Here is a 22,026-nt window from a genome sequence, read left to right on the forward strand (position 1 = left end):
CAATTATGTAAGAAAATGCCCTTGTATTTAGAGATAGATAAATATTTAGGGGCCAAATGACATGATGTCAGGGATTTACTTTAAAAGAGTACTGGCAAAAAAAGTAAAGAAGGAAAAAATGAAATAAATGTAACAAAATATTGGGAGGTTGAATCTGGAAATAGATATATGGGATTATTGCTATTTTCTCTGTTTAAAATATATCTGAAACTTTATAATAAGTTTTTTAAAAAGTAATGCATGCTTATTGCAGAAGATTTGGGCAGTACAGAATGGTTTAAAGAAGGAAGTGAAGATCACCTGTAATCCCACTGAATAGTAACTGCTATTAATATTTTGATGTTTATCCCTGACACATACATAATATATACGGTGTGTGTATATTCATTCCCTTTGGTTCTCTCTGTTGCAGTATAAACCTGGGAGGAATCAAACATGTTTGAAATATACTATCTATCGTATATAGTGTCATTATATATGTTTTAATAAAAATGGGACAATACCACATATGCATTTTTTCACTTAACACTTATACCATGAATATCTTTCCACGTTAAAAACGTATAGATTCACATTATCATTTTAAAGGTTTTATTATATTCCATTATGTGTTTATATCATAATTTATTTAATGAATGACCTGTTGGTAGACATTTGTTTCCGTTAGGAAGTGTCTTTTTTTATGTTATCTGATTGTTTCTTTAGGATAAATTTTTTCATAGTAAAACTGCTGGGTCAAAGAATTTCCACATTTAAAATGTTAATATATATTGTCAAATTGCTCTCTAGAAATGTATCAGTTTCTATTCCCACCATTAGAATTTCATAAGGAGAAATAGGTCACACTCCTAAATTGGACCATTTGGGGGATCCAGTTCCTCTGGCCTTGTGTTCTTTCCATTTAATTTAATATTTGAAAGTAGAGGTAAGAAAAACAAATACAAGAATATAAATAGCAGCCAAAATAACATTTTTCAGTGCCTCACACTGTAGCACAGACTACAAAGTGGAGTGCGGGGTTATTATGAAATGTATCCTTGTGGGTTCTCACCAGTCAGAAACTAGCTTACCTGCCTCTACCTAAGTGCCATTATTACCTATGGAAAATCCAGACGTAGGCAAGACTCAAAGAATATGTTTATATAACTAAATTATGTTTCAAAAGAAATTAATTTTTTATTTTCAGAGTTCCTGGACTTTTGGGGCCTCTTCAGATCACATTAGGAGATGTTTATGCACAACTTAAAAATCTCGTCCGAACTTTCAGGTTGGTGTTACTACTGAAATCTTCCTTCTCAGTTATTTTGACTTCCTGTGATTGCCTTGCAGAATCCATAGAAAGACTGTGTTACCTAATGATCTATCACAGCCACTAAGTCAGTAAATGAATGGGTAAACCTTGGCATGCTGCCATGGCCAACTGCTCCATCCTAGGAAATCTTGAGGGGGCTGGACTAATCAAAAGCATAGCTCCTGGCTGGGTTTGCCCACACTGTTGTTGAACAAACCTGGATAAACTTGTCCTAAGAGAAGCCAAAAAATCAAGAGACAAGAGCTTGGAAAAGAGAAAGGGAAAGATTTATTTTGGGTGTCAGCAGCCAGGGGAGGTGGCAGCCTTAACCATTCTCTCCACCTGCAAGACGGACACCTAGAGTTTTATAAGGAGAGATTGGCGGGGGGAGGGGGGGGGTCCATGCAAGAGAGCAGGCAGGGAGCACATGATCATGAGTCAGGGTTGGTATGTGGTCAGCCCATGATTGTGGGCAGGGAAGGACACACGTGGGATGTAGTCTTCTAGGCATTCCTTTGCTATCAGGGCTTTTCTGGTCAAGGCAGTTTGGATGTTCATTGGGTTTTAATTAAAACATGAGTTACATTAAGCAGTCTTATCTAGTTCTGATTTTAACGTTGGGGTCTATAGTTGAGCAAGAGGGCTTTCTAACAAAGACATGAGAAAAGTGACTTACCTTCAGTGTCTTAGATCTAAGAATAGTGTTCTATTTTCTCCTCCACTAAACATTATCTTTTATTAAATGCAACATATTCTTTGTTCAAACCTTGACATAGTTAGTTTTGGATTATTTATTTATAGAATAGCCTAAAATTAAGAAGGAAAATGGTGTCTCAGACACAAAGCCAGTAACATAGTGAATCTTAGTAAATTAGTAGATATAGATTAGATGACCAGCACTGTGCTGCTACACACTATGGACAAAGCAAAAGAAGCATTATGCCCACCCTCAAGGAAGAACTCTCCTGTTAGAAAATAAGTTGAGCACAGTGAACATACAAAACAATGGGTAATTTAATATTGAAGTATATGGAAAGTATTTAAAGTGATAAGTATAAGGAAAGGATGAAAAGAGCTATCAGTTGTGAAACAGAGCAGTTGGGATTTTTCTAAAAACTGTCAAGGTGAAAATATTCACTCAGACTAAGACTGTATTCTCTATCAAGAAGCATAAGGATAGGTCTCTAAAAAACCCTATTGGTAGAGGTGCACCAAATACACATTTTGGCCAAATGCCAGTGACCAAATATTAAAATCATTACTTGCCTGTGGCTAAAATTAGATAGCCCCAATATTGAACAAACTTCTAAAGTAGAAGAATCATTTCATCCAGTAAATAATCATTATGGTTTATTGTTATCAACAGTAATAATATTTTAAAAATTTAAAATTATAGTACAGAAATAATTTTACATTGTTAGCTATTAGATTTCTCTTGCAGTCACTATACTGTGTATTAGTAATACCAAAATTGCCATTCACTTTCAACTAACACATTTAAAAACATCACCAACCTTTTTGTATACCACAAAGTGATTCAGGAAGCTGTTTTTCAATAAGGTGTGTACTAGAAGGATTTAGGATTCATAGTTTAGGCAAATCTCAAAAAACTTCATTTTCATCCTCTGAAAAGGATCATTTGTACCACTCACTGTGTGTTTAAATATTTAGCTCTTGTAGACTCAAGACTATAGGAATTGTTTTAAGACATTGTAGAGTATTTGTGGTGAAGTTTGACAAAACAGAATGTGTTAGGGGTGCCTCAGTTTACTCTTAATAGTTTTGTCTTAACATTTTTTATTATTTTGATTAGAGATTGTATTGAGCTTATTACATATCTATTTACATAATTTAGATATTTTTTCAATTCATGATATTTTGAAGTGATATTGTTAAATTCATCATCACAAGATTCTGAGAACTCCCCAGTAGACCATTTTCTTGAAGATTTATAACTTAAATGGCAGTAAATAAATAAAATCTAAATGTAGCTCTTAAAGCTGTTAAAGAACAAAAATTCAATCAAGTAAGTTTTTAAAGATCTAATTGACTTTATTCAGTGATTAATGAATTAGGCAGCATTTCATCTAACAAATAGAAGGGTGCTTAGAGGGGTTGTACAAAATAGAAGGCATTTGTAGGCAGAAATAGGGTAGGGCAAGGAAGTTATTAGGAAAAAAGTAAAGAAAGGATTGTTTCAGGCAGGGTCTCCTTTCCTTGGACGGAAAGGCAGGGGGTTTTATCATGCAGATTACCTCCTTAGTGGTGATCAGGAAATTCCAGACTGATGGGTTTAAAACTCCACTCCTGAGGAGAGGCTGAAACTACAGTTAGGTTAGGTGTTAAGTCTTGGTGGGTCTTAGCATAAGGGACTCCATTTTGGGGCCTGTTGTTCCTTTTTAACAACAGTTATTTTCTTTAATGTTGTGAATGCTGGTACATAATAGAGTTCTGCAAAGATCGAATTATGATAAAATCTAAGCCCTATTCTGTCCTAACATTGTTTGAATTTACTTAAACATTTTTTCCAAAATACAGTATTCTCAAGAAAGTAATCTATTTAATGTATTTACCATTTGTATTAACTGTTGATCTGTTTTGCTAAATAATTAAAATTTTTTGCTAATTGTATGTAAAATTAATGGTTTTCACAGGCATCATTGATTACTGCAGCATTTTATTTTTCTGATGGACAAAAATACATAAGGACATTTATACTTCATCTAGAATGTTTAGATTTGAAAGTGAATGTTCAGGTAATAACAGTGTATCTGAATGACATGATTGTTCTAATTACTGAGGTTGTTACCCTTATTAGATGTCACAGAAGCAATGCAACTACAAGATCATTAATCACACACAAATAAAAGAAACCTTGATCTTAATTATTTTTTAATTCTTTACTCTTTAGTACCTGCAGGTCAGCGTCTATAGCTTTAATAAAAATTGCTTAAATTGGTTTTGCTGCTTTTTAGGAAAATGTCAGTTACTTAGAGTACAGAATTACCTCTAGTAAGATAACTCATGGGCTCTTCAGATCCTAGTAGGACAGCTTCAGCTGGTATGTGACTATTTGTGGGCTACGGCTTCTACACGAAGTCTCTAAAAAAAACAATGCCATATTGATGATCAGGGACTAATGTTGAGAGATCTTTTCAGTCGATACTGACAATGGAAAAGAGTTGACATAAATAACCATATCCTTCCCTTTGAAATGATAATCAATAATAGGAACTTGTAAAACAGTGATTCTCAAACCAGTTGTGCATCAGAATTACCTGGGGAGCTTTTAACAACTACAGATGCCTGGCTTCACCCCTGGGGATTGAGTTTCATTTGGTTAGGGTCGGGTCCAGACATCAGTATTCTTTAAAAACTCCTCAGGTGATTCTAATGTACAGCCAGAGTTGAGAGCCTATTAGAACTTACACATAAAGCAGCTTTTTCAGCTCTTTGAAGAATCTTTCCCCTGTGAATAGAGCTGTCCTTTCCACTGAATTGCATCACAGTCATTATCCAGAATGTTATTTTGATCTTCTTGCCATAGTGGTTCCATCAGAAGTTGCTTGGTAAAGATTCACTGTCATCAGTGTTGGGTCAAGATATTTTTCTAAATCTGATTTGAACTAAAATTATATTTTGACACAAAAAGATCTTGTGTTTTCCCCAGTGCCTGGAACAGTGATATAGAGCAGGCACTCAATACATTTTTAGCTGGATGAGTAAATGAATTCATGAAATCTTAAATTTGGCTTAACTTTGGGAGATTTGAGTATAGTAGAAAAGGAATTTTTTTAATGTTTTTTTTATTATATTATGTTAGTCACCATACAGTACATCCCTGGTTTTTGATGTAAAGTTTGATGATTCATTAGTTGCATATAACACCCAGTGCACCATGCAATACGTGCCCTCCTTGCTACCCATCACCAGCCTATCCCGTTCCCCCATCCCCGTCCCCTCTGAAGCCCTCAGTTTGTTTCTCAGAGTCCATAGTCTCTCATGCTTCATTCCCCCTTCTGATTATTCCCCCTTTCTTTATCCCTTTCTTCTCCTACCGATCTTCCTAGAAAAAAAAAAAGAAAAGGAATTTATTTTTAACTGTTTTTGCCATGTTTTTACATGCTTATCCTTTGACCTTTTTTGGTCATGTGCTAGATTCTGTTTTAGTTGCTCCAGACAAAGCAATGAACAAAACAAAAATTCCTTCTCTCATGGAACTATTCTAATAGAAAGGATATGTAAATAAGAACATTATGTGGTAATATGCCCTTTCTCCTTTCTCATTTCATTCTTTTCCTTTTCTCCCCAGAAGCAGGGAAAGGGGTTGGTACTGAGGAAGGGGAGGTAGTTGCGATTTTTTTTTATCTGTGACGCATAGCCTGGTCAGGGAAGACCTCATGGAGAGGATGCCATTTATAAAAAGATCTTAAAGTTGGTGAGGGAGCAAGCCATGTTGCTATTTGTGAAAATATGATAGGTACAGCAGGCCTGGTGTATTCATAAAATATGAAGGATACTAGTGAGGCTGGAGAAATGAGGAGAGGCAAAGGTACAAAGAAATATGGTCAGAGAAGTAAAGGGCGGGTAGTGGGTGTGGTAGAGATTATATAGGCCTTATAGCTATGGTCATTCTTTCACTTTTACTCCAAGTGAGATGGAGAGCAATTGGTTTATTCTGAAGGGAGGAATGATATGATCTGACGTATTTTTAACAACATCACTCTGCTGATTTGAGAATACAGTAGATGGGCAGAGGCAGGAAGACCATTCAGGATGCTGTCTTGGTAATCTAGGCAAGAAGTGAATGGACCAGGGTGAAAGCTGTGGAGGTAATAAGTTATCAGATTCTCTTTTGAAGATAGTACCATCAGGATTTGATGACTGGTTGGATATGGGACATCAAGAGAGCCAAGGTTAACCACAAGATTTTTGGCCTAAGCAACTGGATTCTGGAAGGATTGCATAGCCATTACTGAGACCATTAGATTCAGAAGTCTGGAATTCAAGGAAAGGGTCCAGGCTAGAGATCATAAATATGAGAGCTGTCAGCACATAGTTATCTAATACTTAAAGCTATGAGATTGGATAACAGCACCAAGGAAATGAGCATATATAGAGGAAATGAGAGACCCAAGAGCAGAGGCCACGGAGTTATCCAAAATCAGAAGGTCTGAGAAAGAGTGCCAGTGAGAGAGAGGGAAATCAAGCAGGTGGAAAGCAGGGTAAAGAAAGTGTCCCAAGGAGAAAGGAAGAATCGGTTGTGTCAAATATTGCTAATAGATTAAGATGAGTACTGAGGAATGTCCATTGAGTTTGGCAGCATGGATGTCTTCTGTACATTTAGTCCTCACAAGAACTCTATGAGGTAGGTAGTACTATTGTTCCTGTTTTATTGAATGAAAAGTTTTACAGCTGTTGAATGTGTCCCAAGTAAGGCCAACTGACAGATCTGAGTATCGAACCCATATGTCTGTCAGAATTCTTAACCACTATAGTATACTTTATATTATCTGGACTTTTTAAAATTTTGTAAAACATATTAACCATGGGAAAAATTCAGATTAATGTAATAAAGATACACATATTCCCTACTCAGAATTAATAGTTATTAATTTTTTGTAATATTTGATCCAGATGTATATTTTTTAATTAAAATATTAAAGGTTAAGTCACTCATTTAGAAAAAAAATGAATGCCTACCTTGTTCTGGGTATTTGGAATAAATAGGTGAAGAGAAAGGAGCTAAGATGGCAGAGTAGTAGGGGGCCCTATGCTTGCCTCATCCCTTGAACACAGCTAGATAAATACCAAATCATTCTGAACACTCAAGAAATCAATCTGAAATAAATAGGTGAAGAACATATAGATCCCTGCCACAGGCCAAAAAACAAACAGGTAATAAACAATAACTGTGTGTTAGAAGGTGATGGTGGAGGGGCACCTGGGTGGCACAGGCAGTTGAGTGTTGACTCTTGGTCTCAGCTCAGGTCTGATCTCAGCATTGTGGGATCGAGCCCCACAGTGGGCTCCAGCCGTGTGTTGCGCTCTGTGCTCAGCCTGGAGTCTGCTTGTGTTTCTCTCTCCCCATTCCTTCCCACACTCTTTTCTGAAATAAATAAATCTTTTAAAAAAAGGTGATAACTGGAATAGGAGAAAAAAAGAAAAAGATTAGCTGGGTAAGGGAGTCTAATCTGGGGCTGGGAAGTGGAAAGAAGTTTCACTTTTTTTTTTTTAAGATTTATTTATCTGAGAGAAAGCGTGCACATGTGAGCAGAGAGAGAGAGAGAGAATCTCCAGCAGACACCCCACTGAGCGTAGAGCCCTACACAGGGCTCGATCTCACCACCCGGAGATCATGACCTGAGCCAAAATCAAGAGTTGGATGCTTAGCTAACTGAGCCACCCAGGTACCCCTGGAAGTTTCACTTTTTAATATGGTGGTCCATATAGGCCTTATTGTGAAGGTGACAAGAAAACTTACCAGCGGAAGATAGTTTCAGGCAATGGAATAGCCACTGCAAAAGCCCTGACATGAATTCCCCTTTGTTCTCTTTCCCAATCCATTCTCCTTTCCTCCCCCAGAAGCAACTGATACTGTGAATTTGATATGTATCTTTCTAGTCTTTGTTCTTACACTTCTACTCATGTATATCCATGAATAATACTGAGTATTGTCTGTTCTTGAGTTATATAAATAATGTGATACCAAACTTGCTGTCTTTGATTCTAATTATGATGAGCAAAATATGTAAGTCTAGTTCATTCACTATTTTGACCTCTTTAGTATTCTGTAAAAATGCCACAATTTATTATTTTTTCCTGTTACAAGCGTATTAACTGTCTTTATACATATTTCCTTAAACATAAGTGAGAGTTTGTTTAGGGTTCTTATCTACAAGTGAAATAGTTGAGCTATTTATATGCATTTCAGCTTTATTAGATATTGTCAAATTGTTGTTTGATAGCTCACATCAACAAGAATGTTAAAAAATACTATCTTCATATTCTCACCAACCTTTGAAATTATTAGTATTTTATTTTTGCCAATGTGATGGAGTGAATTTTTGCTTTTATATTAGTTTTTCAGATCACTAGTGAAGTTAAACTCTTGTTCAAATGTTTACTGGTGAAATTAAACTCTTGTTCAAATGTTTACTGACCATTCAACTTTCCTCCTCTGTAAATTACCTGCTTATATCCTTTGTCTATTTTTTTATTGGCTGGGGTTTTTTTTTGTTTTTGTTTTGTGTGTGTGTGTGTGTGTGTGGTTTTTTTTTTACTATATTTTAAGAGCAGTTTTAAGTTCATAGCAAAATTGAGAAAAAGGTACAAAGATTCCCTGTAATAGTCCTTGCCCCCACATATGCATAGCCTCCCCCATTAGCAACCTCCCAACCAGAGTTATAGATTTGCTGCAGTTGATGAACCCACAGTGACAACATTATTGTCACCTAGAGTCCACAGTTTACATTAGAGGTCACTCTTGGTATTATATAATCTATGGCTTTGGATGACTGTATGACATGTACCTATCATTATTATATCATACGGTATTTTCACTGACCTAGAGCACCTCTATGCTCCACCTATTTGTCTACTCCCCCCACCCCCATTTCACAACCCGTGGCAACCACTGATCTTTTTACTATCTCCATAGTTTTACCTTTTCCCAAATGTCATATAATTGGAATTATACAGTATGTAGCCTTTTCAGACTGGCTTCTTTCACTTAAGTAATATGCATATAAAGTACCTCTATTGGGATGCCTGGGTGGCTCAATCGGTTAAACGTCTGCCTTCAGCTCAGGTCATGATCCCAGGGTCCTGGGATTGAGTCCTGCGTCAGGCTCCTTGCTCAGCAGGGAGCCTACTTCTCCCTCTGCCTGCCGCTCCCCCTGCTTGTGCTCTCTCTGACAAATAAATAAATAAACAAATTTCTTTAAAAAAAATAAAGTACCTCCACATCTTTTTGCAATTTAATAGCACATATCTTTAGGGCTGAATAATATTCCATTATCTGGATGTACCACAGCTTATTTTTCTATTCACCTACTGAAGGACATTTTGGTTGCTTCCAAGTTTTGGAAGTTGTAAAATAGAGCTGCTATAAACAGCTGAGTGCAGGTTTTTTATAGTCATAAGTTGTTGACTCCTTTGAGTAAATACCAAGGAACATGATTGCTGATCGGATGGTGGAGTATGTTTAGTTTTGTAAGAAAGCACCAAACTCCTTCAAAGTTGCTGTGACCATTTTGCATTCCCATCAGCAATGAATGAGAGTTCCTGTTGCTCCACATCTTTACTACAGAGCCAAACATTTGACCAATGTGATAATGATGTCAGTGTAGCTTTATCAGTTGTAGCAAATGTATGACTCTTGTAGATGGATTTTGATTCAGCATTTGGTTTTGTCAGTGTTCAGGATTTTGTCCGTTGTGATTGGTGTATAGTAGTATCTCATTTTCATTTTAAATTGTGGTTCCATTATGAGATACAATGTGGAGCATCTTTTCATCTGCCTATTTGTCATTTGTTTATCTTTGATGAGATGTCTGTTAAGGTGTTTGGCCCATTTTTTAATTGGGCTATTTGTGTTCCTGTTGTTAAATTTTAAGTATTCTTTGTCTATTTTGGGTAGCGTTCCTTTATCAGATATCATTGTCTTTTTTTTTCTTACTGATTTATATTATGTTTTATTTAGAGCAATTTTTCCAAATCATTTCTTTTTTTTTTTTAAGATTTTATTTATTTATTTGACAGAGATAGAGACAGCCAGTGAGAGAGGGAACACAAGCAGGGGGAGTGGGAGAGGAAGAAGCAGGCTCATAGCAGAGGAGCCTGATGTGGGGCTCGATCCCATAACGCCAGGATCACGCCCTGAGCCGAAGGCAGACGCTTAACCGCTGTGCCACCCAGGCCCCCCTCCAAATCATTTATGAGAAACTCAGTTGACTACAATGTATTTTATTGTCATCAACTGCTAAGTGATAGAATTAATTTCTGAATTTTTAAAACTTTTTTTTTTAATTGAAATTCAGTTAAGTAACATATAATGTATTATTGGTTTCAGAGGTAGAGGTCAGTGATTCATCAGTTTTATATAATACCCAGTGCTCTTTACATCACATGCCTTTCTCAGTGTCCATCACCCAGTTACCCTGTTTCCCTCCAGCAACCCTCATTTTGTTTCCTATGATTAAGAGTCTCTTATGGTTTGTCTCTCTGATTTCATCTTGTTTTATTTTTTCCTCTCTTCTCCTGTGATCCTCTGTTTTGTTTCTTAAATTCCACATATGAGTGATATCATATAATTGTCTTTCTCTGATTGACTTATTTTGCTTAGCATAATACCCGCCAGTTCCATCCATGTCATTGCAAATGGCAAGATTTCATTTTCTTGATTGCTGAGTAGTATTCCATTGTATATATATACACCACATCTTCTTTATCCATTCATCTGTCAGTGGACATCTGGGCTCTTACCACAGTTTGGCTATTTTGGACATTGCTGCCATAAACATTGGGGTGCAGGTGCCCCTACAGATCATACAACTTTTTTTTGTTAAAGACCTAGTCTTATAATTTGTCAACTCTTATTTCTGTAAATTATGGATTATGTCATCCCTTTAGTGCCTGTTGCCAACCTGTCACAAGGTAAGAAGGTCCTAAGGATGAATTAAAATCAGAAATTGCTTATTAGCTTGTTAGCTTTAATGAAACATTTCATTGGGGGAAAATACAGAGGATATGGTTACAGGGAACTTTGTGTGTGTGTGTGTGTGTGTGTGTGTGTGTGTGTGTGTGTACTTTAATAAACCATGCAATTTAGTTGCCCATAATTGTTACTATATTCCCATCTTGTCTAACAGTAATATTATTATAAATATATAGAAGTGGGGCTGGAGCACTTTCTTTTGAGATGGTCATTATCAGATACTAAAGATCAAGCCACAGTATTATACTGCTGACTCCTATCAAATATAAAAAGAATGGAAAATAGTGCTTTTTGACAAATGACGTCATAAATCTGATTTTATCTAAAAATAGATGGTTTATGTATTTAAATGTAACAATCCTTTGGTAAACTTTATCTTCCTGTCTTACAGATTAACAAATAGAAATATTATACACAAACCTGCAGAGTGGACCTTAATTGCTATGGTGTTGCTGTCATTGTAAGTACTCCTTCAGATTTTAACACTAAGTACTAAATAGAATTTTGATTGGGGAATTGACTTTATAAGCATCTTTGGAAAATGTACCTCTGTTTTGTGCCTTACTGTCCTTTCCTATGTAAAGTGATATGCCAGTATTTTGATAAACTTTAATTATTCTCTTTATCTTTTTTACCATCTTTTCTTCTGAGGGCCTTTCTCTTCACAAATATTATTTGTTATCTTTTGAAAGAGGAGAACGTCTCCATGTGGACTATATATGGATAAGTCCTTTAATTTCATTTTTAACAGTGCATTTTTATTAACATTGAATGGGTCTCATTATTTTATAGCTGTAGTTTTACCAAAGTACTTAATGCTATTTCATTTTTTTCCAATGTATTTTATCATTAATAGCTTTGGGAAAGTTTTAATTTCCAAACTAATATACATCTTTAAAATCAACAGATGTAAAGGAACTAAAGTAGATACTTACTGCACAAGCATATATAAAACATTTAATACTCATTCACCTTTTAAGAAATCACTAGTGGTTTCTAAAGCTGTCTTTCAGTAGGGTTAAAACCATCTAGTAAGTGTAGTGTTTTTCAGCTTGAGTTGCAAGTCTTCTTTTGAGGACCATTCATTACTGCATTACTGTAGCTACTTGGTGCTTGTTAGGTCATTGAAGCCCATAGGACATTGAATACTTACTGGACACTCAGGTCAAGAAGTGTTATGAGCCAGCCTCATAGCATCTCCAGTCCTGCTTTCTCTTTCTTTGATATTTCTTCAGTCTGACATGTTACTCTGTCTTCACTGTCCCAAGGAAGGCTGTGCTGGGAGGCATTAGACTAGGCTTCAGTGAGCCAGCATCTGTGTCACCCAACCAGATACAACTCACATGATTCATTAAATCAGAACACAGAAAATAACTTTACTTGAATGCCCTGATATAAATTTTTTATCAACCATAAGAACAAATCTTTTGTCATTTCTACTATTCAGTGTTCCAGTTGAATTGGTTATTTGTGAAACAGATCCTATTAATTTTTTAGAAAGTTCTTTCCATTTTCTGAAATTTGTAAATATTTTGGTCACTAGCAAAAAAAAAATATCAGTATCTCTGCTCACCCACCATATCCTATGCCTGCCAATAAACCCTCATAGATAACTGTTTAACTGTACTTCTGCAATTCATTATACTAAAGAGGAAGTAACTTTTTTGGTTGACAAGTCACAGGCCTGTGCCAAGCAGTAATCTCAGAATCTTGCTTTCTAAGCCAGTAACTGGAAGTATTATCTTAATGAGCAGCTGCTTACTGAGGATACATGTTAGGTCCTACTTTTTTTTGTATCAAACTCTGACACATCTTCTCCAAAATGTATAGGAAGGGGGGAAAAAATATAGAAAATGAAATAATAAAGACTGCCTTTAAAATTTCAAATGATTATTCCACACAAAAATAAACTTCTAGTGTTTGATTTTAATAAAGGCCCCCACGTGGCACAAAATATTGAAAGCTTTGCTAATCCTTTTAGGCACTATGTGACTTCCCTAACTTTGGATATAGTATAGGGAACCTCTTATTTCAAGGGTCAGTGACCCATAAAAATAGTAACTTAATTGAAGTTAAGACACAAACTGCACACATCTTATTTGTATTGCCCGTTGCACGTTACGCGGTCAGTCTTGAGGTAGCAGTAAACACTGACTAGTTCCTTTTGTCATTCACCTTGTATCCTTCTCTTTCATTATACATTAACACCCTGGCTACATCTGTCCATTCTTCTCCTGGTTCTTGGTCCTTTTGATACCTGCATAACTAAAATTCTGTCCAGTTAGGGCTCTTCTGGCTTCTTTTAAAATCCTTGGTCACTGTAGACACCAAGTGAGCTGAAACTTTCTTGGTTTTTGCCTTTCAAATATTATTTTCTCATAATTCTTACTTTTGCCATTGGCCCTCCTTGCAGGGTGTTCCTGATCCCTTCCATTCTGCATTTGCACCTTCTGTATTTCACTAGCTGAAACCCCTTATTCTTTGGTCATCAGCTTCTAAGACTTTTGTCTCCTGTCCCAGTATTATTTTATTTATTTCCTCTTTTCTCAGAAAGTCTCCTTTAGCTTTTCATATTTCTTCCCCCCAAAGAATCTCTGCTCAACTCGTAAGTCCCTTCATTCTGTCTTGTTCTTTTATTATTCTTTTAGAGTAAATATTACTTTATAAGATGGGGGTAAAATTAAAATACTTAGTTAAATACTAATCCCATTGACTTCTCTAAAGTATAATTATACTTAATATTTATACCCCTCTTTCTGCCCACTTAGAGTTCATAATTACTTTTTGGGATAGGCATTTTGTTGTTGGGGGAAGAAAAAGTAGACTTGAAGGCCAACATTGGATGAAGAATCTTAAACACAGGGAAAAATATGGAGACTTTAGACATCCAAAGAGACATGCACATAAAAGGAGAAAGGAAGTAACATACTCACACATATTTGTGAAGCAATAACCACACTACTCAGCCTTTTAATGTATTGCCACTAAGATTGAACATAGGCATACATGGGATTATCTTTTTTTTTTAAATAATTATTCTATGATTTGGAAAACCTTTGCATCTACTCTCAAATTTCCAGTGGAATTTTTAATCATTACTTGCAGATGTTTCTAGAATTCATGCTAAAAGTAAACTTCTTCTAAATCTTTATAGCTAGGAAAAAGATTCTGAATGGCAGTTATAGTCACTGAAGATGAGTATAATAAGATAATATATTCAGTATTATATAACAGTGGTACTATTCTTTGTATATGAACATTGCAAGGTTTTGTTATTATTAGCACTTGTTTAATGAATGAAAGCTGTATCAAAATTCCTCTTGAGAACTACTTAGAAAATGTACATTTTTTTTTTAACATTTTTGCTGTACTGGCTCCAGTCTTAACTTTTGTTAGAGGGGGAAAAAATCAGTATTTTGAGCAAAACATAGTGGTCCAGAAGAATGAAAGACGGCTGGTTCTTGAATTTTCACATCTGTATTCTTAACAGTAAATAAGGTGTTTCTGTAGCAAATCATCTTTTCCTCATAATACACTTGTGAAACTGCAAGGGTAGTTAACATTAGAAAAATTTAAACCACAATGTGTAATCTGTCAGTGTATACTGATGGGAATTTTATACCTGTATAATCTCAGGAAGGAATTAAATCAAATTATACACTTAATCTTTGCACACCCAATGAAATAATACACTTTTATGTAAAACTACATCATGACCTAGTCCCATTTCATTTAGATTTCTCCATATGACTTGAATGGCCAGTATGACTGCAACATTTATGGATATTTATACTTTGTACTCAGACCTTAAATAGTTGTCAAGAGCACACGGAAAGACCTTTTAAATCAGAGCTTAAACAGTATACATTTATTTAACAGTGAAGGAATTAATTTCCCTTTAGTGCTTTCATGTTTATTTAGTAAATGTTATAATTAGCAAAGATTCTGAAGTGCTCCTTACATAGAACATCTGTAATATTGATAATTGACCCAGTATTTTTTTGTTTTGTTTTAAAGATTTTATTTATTTATTTTTGAGAGAGAGAAAGAGAACAAGCAGGGGGAGGGGTAGAGGGGGAGGGAGGAGCAGACTCCCCACTGATCAGGGAGCCTGATATGGGGCTCAGCCCCAGGACCCCGAGATTATGACCTGAGCTGAAGACAGATGTTTAACCAACTGAGCCACCCAGGTGCCCCTCTTTTTGTTTTTTAATAACTCATTAGAAATGCAGTAAAGTAGCCTGGTAATTGGTGTTATTGCTTAAGCACTTGCTTATAGTAATTTTTTAGCTTAGTTGAACTTTATCAGGCTTTACTCTTACATACTATATGTTGAAAGAATACAGAGTTGAATCTGATTTTCCCACAAAGTAATGCTCTAATATTAGGCTCTTTCCATAGTCTTGATGCATGATTTTTCATAAAGATGTATATAAATATATAGACAGTCTGCTATAAGTATTTTAGTGCCTATATACTCTATTGTGTAAAGCTAGTTAATGTATTTGTATAATTTTGATGTTTATATACCAAATTAGCAAGCATAATAATTAAAGTCCATTTTGTGATGCCTCCTCATAGTGTATCATATTTGTTTTTATATCCTCATAATTCTCATCCTACTTCTAATATAGGAAAAACAGAAACTGTAGAATCGCTTTTCATCATGGTCTCAGTACTCAGTATAGTGTCTTTGAGAATATTTTGACTGGTATTCTGAGAAGATTTTATAGTTATAGGACACCCCCATCAGCTTGATCCCTTTTCTCCTTTTCCTGTTCCCTTTGTTCTTGGTCTTCCCAGTCTTCTTTGGGCTCTCGTTATATTTCAGCCTGTAACACAAGATGGGACTATGTAGATGTTGACCAAAAACTGAGAAATCTAGAGAAAGGTCCAGACTAGCCACCAAAGAGAAACTATATAGAGGGCTATGGAGAAGCAGATTAACTGGCCTAATATACTTTATATGTATAGCCACATGCCAGAAATGTGAATCAGTTTCCTCATTGACTTTTCATATTTAAAATGTAACTTTTCTACCCAAGCTAACCTTTGTAAATAGCTGCTACTTTGTATTATGACAGTCCATGGTTAATTGTAGCATAGGAGTTGAATGTCCCTTAGTGGGTAGCCAGAGAGAAGGGTAAGTGTTGTTCCATGGGAATGATTTGATTATCTAATGAAGTAGATGAATACTTTGTATTACTTAGAGATGGTAGAGAGTGACTTGTGGTAGTCTAACATGGATACATGCTATTCCTAGTTTTATGCCCTTGGTGTTCTCTAATGGAAAGCTTTCAAGATCATCTCCAAAAATGTCTGCTTTCATTTTATTTATCTGAAATGTCTGTTTCCAGTGAACTGTGGCCCACTTCTTAGGCAGAGACCATGCAATAGTTTATTCTCCCTAAAAGCTTTCAGTATGCCTGTCGTTTAGGGAGTAGCATGTTAAGTCCTGAGAAATGGTATTTAAACAAGCTCAACTTGACCATGATCTCTAAACAAAAGCCTTCACTGGGTATGCGCAGCCACTTTAGGTAACCATCATACAGATAGACACTCAGAAGAGTCACTTCCCTGGGGTACCAGGCATGAGCAGAAAGATGTGACTAAGGCTTTTTGCCTCCGCAGATTGTTTTTTTAGCCCACCCATCACTGATTTCCTTAGAGAACTTTGTGAGCATACCATGAAAAATGAAGAGATGGTTCCTTAGAAGTTTATTGGTTTTCAGAAGTATTCTCAGGCCTTCCTTCTAACATTCCCAATTTGGTTCTGAGTAGTTGAGACCATAATGGAAGATCATTGAAATAATTTTTTTATTTTTCCTTCTAATTATGGAATTTTTCATATTTAATTGATTTTTTATTGAATTATAAATTCATATAACATGAAATTCACCATTTTAAAGTGGACCATTCACTGGTTTTTAGTATATTTACTATATTATGTAACGGTCATCACTGTCTAATTCCAGAACATTACCATCACCCCAAAAGGAAACCTCATATCTATTAGCTTAGTCCCAATTTCCTTTTCCTTCATCCCCTGGCAACCACTAATCTACTTCTGTCTCTGTGGATTTACCTATTTTGAACATTTTGTACAGATGGGATAATATAATACGTGGCCTTTTATGTCAGGCATCTTTCACTTAACATGTTTTCAAAGTTCATTAATGTTGTAGCACATAGCAGTACTTCATTCCTTTTTATGTTTGAGTGATATTCCATTTTATGGATATACCACGTTTTATTTATCCATTAATCAGCTGATGGACATTTAGATTGTTTCTACTTTTTGGCTATTGTGAACATTTGTTTACAAGTTTTGGTATGAACGTATGTTTCAGTTCTCTTGTATATATATCTGAAAGTAGAGTTACCATCATATGGTAGCTTCTTTGTTTAATCTTGAGGAACTGCTAGCCTGTTTTCCAAGGTGGCTTCACTTTTATAAATTTCTGCCGAGGTCTCCATAGATTATTGAACTGTAAAGGTCTTCTCTTCTTACCTCATACCGAGTAGTCATTTTAGAGGCTCATATTTGCAGTTTTTCCAAAACTCAAATATGCCCATTGTGAGTGATTTTAGACCTTCATGGACTTGTAATATCAACTTGTTATGTTCTAGGAATTTCTCCTTAATATGCAAAATGACTACTTCTGACCCCCACCCTTTCAGAAAGACCATCATGTTAAATTATAAGACCATATAAATCGAATGTCTGAGTCATAACAGGTGTTTTGTTTTTTTTTTTTGATTTCTCAGTATCCATAAAATTCCTCCTTTTGTTTGTTTTTTTCTTGTAAATCTTGGATTTATCTTAAGGTGTTTACTATCACAGTACCATTGTCATAGTGAAGTTTAAGTATTTGTTTACTGAGGGTTAAATAATAGTTCTGTTATTTCTAACCCTCCCCATACTTACTGCTGAGAGTTCATATATGAAAAATATATTTTTAAATTGAAGTAACTTTACTCTAGGAATCCAGATATTTTCTAAAGAAAAAATACTTGTTTAATTTTTTAACAAAAGCCAGTGATTTTTTTCCCCTCAGAATTCCTCATATTTTTGACAATTTTATAATATTACTGTTTTTAACCACAAATTGCTGAGAGTCCCCAGTTTCAGGCCACAATTCATATTAAAGTCACCAAGATTCCTTAACAAAGATATTCCGTCTAGCTTCCTCATCCCCAGCAGCAACAGTGGCAGCACTGGTGACTTGCAGGTTGCAAGCAGCACTTGGCCCTTACCAGTCACAGCCTTGACTTGAGGAGTCAGTCTCTGTATCTACCAATAACTTTTCACATCCTGACTGAGCTCACTGAGAGGACAGGCCCGAGGAGGCCAAGAAGCTAGAGGCTTAACGGCATTGTTATCCCCAGCCTCAGGGATCTGCACTGTAAGAATGAGATAATGTTGCATATGGACACCACTGTTTGGTTCCATTTCAGTGTTAGAGCATTGAAGAAAAAAGCTGGAGCCACTAGTCTGAGAGAATTGTTACATAGCAACAATTATGAAGAAAAGCTTTTCCAGCTCTCATCTACAAAGCTGCTCTTAAAGATCTGTCACAAGCAGGATTTAGATATAAAGTTTAAAGTCACAACAGCCCAGCCCTTTAAACAAACCTATGTGTAATATATCACTACAAAGTGAGTTACAAAGAACTTGTTTGCTTTGAATTAGAAATATCAATGGAAAGCATCCCTGCTTCCTTATTAATAGGTAATCCTAAAGCACTAAATACAAACATTATCAGGGCATAAACCATCTGTTATAAGAAAAACATTTTATTTTATTTGGCTAGCATAGTCTTTTATAATCAAAGTTTTTATCTCCATTTCCTAGATAATAGTTATGAAGTAGAAAGCCCATAATGACATGCTTCTTCATGGTACATTCTTCTTTTCTACTTTTTCTTAGAAGTCCTTAATAGTAATAGCCTCACATGCCTCCTTATTTTGAGACTTTAGCTTTGTGTCCAGGAGAAAAGTAAATGCAATTTAAATGCATGTAAGTAATTTTTATTAATCATTACAATACCTTCATTAAATGTGATTCCCTTACCATACAGACTATCTTTAGCTATGCAAGGGCCTCTTAAACCCTGAATTCGGTCTCGTTCTGGATTTTATCCTGTTTTTTTTCCTTTGCACTGGCAGTGTAGCCTTGCACAAGTTTCTTAACCTCATTTTGCATTATTTTTCTTTCTTTTTTTTTAATCATAATATTTTTTATTATGTTAGTCACCATACAGTACATCCCTGGTTTTTGATGTAAAGTTCCATGATTCATTAGTTGCGTATAACACCCAGTGCACCATGCATTATTTTTCTTTTTTTTTTTAATGTTTTTTTATTATATTATGTTAGTCACCATACAGTACATCCCTGGTTTCTGATGTAAAGTTCGATGATTCATTAGTTGCATATAACACCCAGTGCACTGTGCATTATTTTTCTTGTTGGCAAAATGAGGGGTTAGACTATATCCAGGTTAAGTCAACTTAGTAGTGTGAATTCAGCTATGAGGTGTTATAAGTAAGAAGTTTTTCCAATGCAGTATGTGAAAGGGTACTGAGACAATGAGGATGAGTATATTTAGCATAGAAAACAATTTAGTTTTGCTGATAAAGAACCATGGTGATTCTGCCCAAGTATTATTACTTAATGATCTTAGTCATTAAGCTTGGCAAAGAAATGCACTGAATGATACAGCTAATCACTCTTTCTGTGGAAAGATTACAGAGTACTCATTTAAGTCAAGGGGAGGAACACCCCTCAAGATTCCTTTACTCTCTTTCTACTACAGACTGACATTATATTAGCTGATACTATATTGCTCTCCACATCAAAGCTGAGGAACCTGCCCTGGATGCAAAAGGAAACAATGGAGTGATTTAGTATCTCAGCATTATACTTAGAGTGGTGAAGAGCAAAATAAAATGTGTATGTTGATTGTTTTTAATGTAAAAATATGGGGGGGGTAGTGGGGGAGGTAATTTTTTTTTTTAAGATTTTATTTATTTATTTATTTGACACACAGAGAGAGAGAAAGTGAGGACAAGCAGGGGGAGCAGCAGAGGGAGAAGGAGAAGCAGACTCTCTCAGTGAGCAGGGAGCCTGATGCAGGGCTCAATCCTAGGACCTCAGGATCATGACCTGAGCTGAAGGCAGACACTTAACTGACTGAGCCACCCAGGCGCCCCATAAAAATATGTTTTAAAACTATTTTGCTTACAGAATCCTCACTGCAATCCGTGGACCTCTTTTCCCTCTTCTACATTATTCTTTACATTTTATTCTAGAAATAAATCTTGTCAGTGAATAGGGATGTCTAGAAATCTGCTCATGTGAATTTTAGATTCTTTGTTCAGATCACATTTAAGGAAATTTATAAAGTGGTTCTAGAATAACATTTTCTTTTTTTACTTCCTACTTTGTTTTTTAGTCACTGAGGAAAAGATCTCAAGTGTTCATTGATAAATCTTCTTTAAACTAGATATGGTGGGACACCTGGGTGGCTCAGTTTACAGTTAAGTGTCTGCCTTTGTTCAGCTCAGGTCATGATCTCAGGGTCTTGGGATCGAGTCCCACATCAGGCTCCTTGCTCAGCGGGGAGCCTACTTCTCTCTCTGCCTGTTGCTCCCCCTGCTTCTTTGCTCTCTCTCTCTTTCTCAGCAATAAATAAACAAACTAGATATGGTAAGGCAACCTGAGTTTCTTCTCTGAGATCTTGTTGTTAGCTAAAGGATTGATAAGTACCTGACTTGTAGCTCTGATTTTTCTTCTAAAGAGTTGGTTTAGTCTTTTTTTTTATGTCTCTAATCTATGCCATAAAAATCAACATAAGTAGAGACCATAAATGCCAGAAAAGGAATTGAGACCCACACTTCGTTATAGCATCATAACTATAAATCAGTGTAGAAGCTGGCATCTACACAATAATTGAAAAGGTTCCAAATACTTAGAAATTTGAATTTAAAAAGAGACAGCAAGGGTATATTGAGCAGCTGCTACTGGTAAGGCTATATTTTAGGCACTGTGGGGATACCAAGATTAAACAAAGCCTCTGCACTCAAAGACTTTACAGCCTGCTGGATGTTGAGGAAAGAGGGAGATGAATGTGTGCACAGGTAACTACAGTAGAAAGTTAAATATATCAAATGGCAAAAAAGAAGCACAGACTATTGGGAGTTTCAAAGAAGCAAAATATCTTGACAAGAAAGATTTAAAAAAAAAGAGAGAGGGTTTCACAGAAGTGGGGTTTGTGATGGGCCCAAAGGATAGAAAGGTTTTCAAGAAATAGAAGTGAAAACCCAAAAGACTCCTAGAACTCATACAGGAATTCAGTACAGTGGCAGGATATAAAATCAATGCACAGAAATCAGTTGCATTTTTATACACCAACGAGACAGAAGAAAGAGAAATTAAGGAGTCGATCCCATTTACAATTGCTCCAAAAACCATAAGATACCTAGGAATATATCTAACCAAAAAGGTAAAGAATATGTGCTCAGAAAACTGTATAATACTCATGAAAGAAATTGAGGAAGACACAAAAAAAAATGGAGAAACGTTCTATGCTCATGGATTGGAAGAACAAATATTGTTAAAATATCTGTGCTACCTAGAGCAATCTACACATTTAATGCAATCCCTATCAAAATACCATCAACTTTTTTCACAGAAATGGAACAAATAATCCTAAAAATTTATATGGAACTAGAAAAGACCCCGAATAGCCAGAGGAACAGTGAAAGTCATTTAAATTTTGAGCATAAAATTTATATGGAACTAGAATGTTCCATAAATTTATATGGAACTAGAAAAGACCCCGAAAAGCCAGAGGAATGTTGAAAAAGAAAACCAAAGCTGGTAGCATCACAATCCCGGACTTTAAGCTCTGTCATCATCAAGACAGTATGGTACTGGCACAAAACAGACACATAGATCAATGGAACAGAATAGAGAGCCCAGAAATGGACCCCCAATCCTATGGTCAATTAAT

At 35.7% G+C, this 22,026-nt stretch overlaps 1 protein-coding gene across 1 annotated transcript in view; it reads left to right on the forward strand.

Annotated features, from left to right (window-relative positions):
- RPAP2 (RNA polymerase II associated protein 2) overlaps positions 1-22,026 on the forward strand; it is a 77,570-nt gene that overhangs the window by 30,311 nt on the left and 25,233 nt on the right. Inside the window, exons 10-11 of the mRNA XM_002929147.4 lie at positions 1,187-1,267; positions 11,401-11,469. Of these exons, the coding sequence (XP_002929193.2) occupies positions 1,187-1,267; positions 11,401-11,469 (150 nt within the window). The remainder of the gene's footprint in view (positions 1-1,186; positions 1,268-11,400; positions 11,470-22,026) is intronic.

Source organism: Ailuropoda melanoleuca, chromosome 2, assembly GCF_002007445.2.
Source record: "Ailuropoda melanoleuca isolate Jingjing chromosome 2, ASM200744v2, whole genome shotgun sequence".
In the NCBI taxonomy this organism is placed as follows: Eukaryota; Metazoa; Chordata; class Mammalia; order Carnivora; family Ursidae; genus Ailuropoda; species Ailuropoda melanoleuca.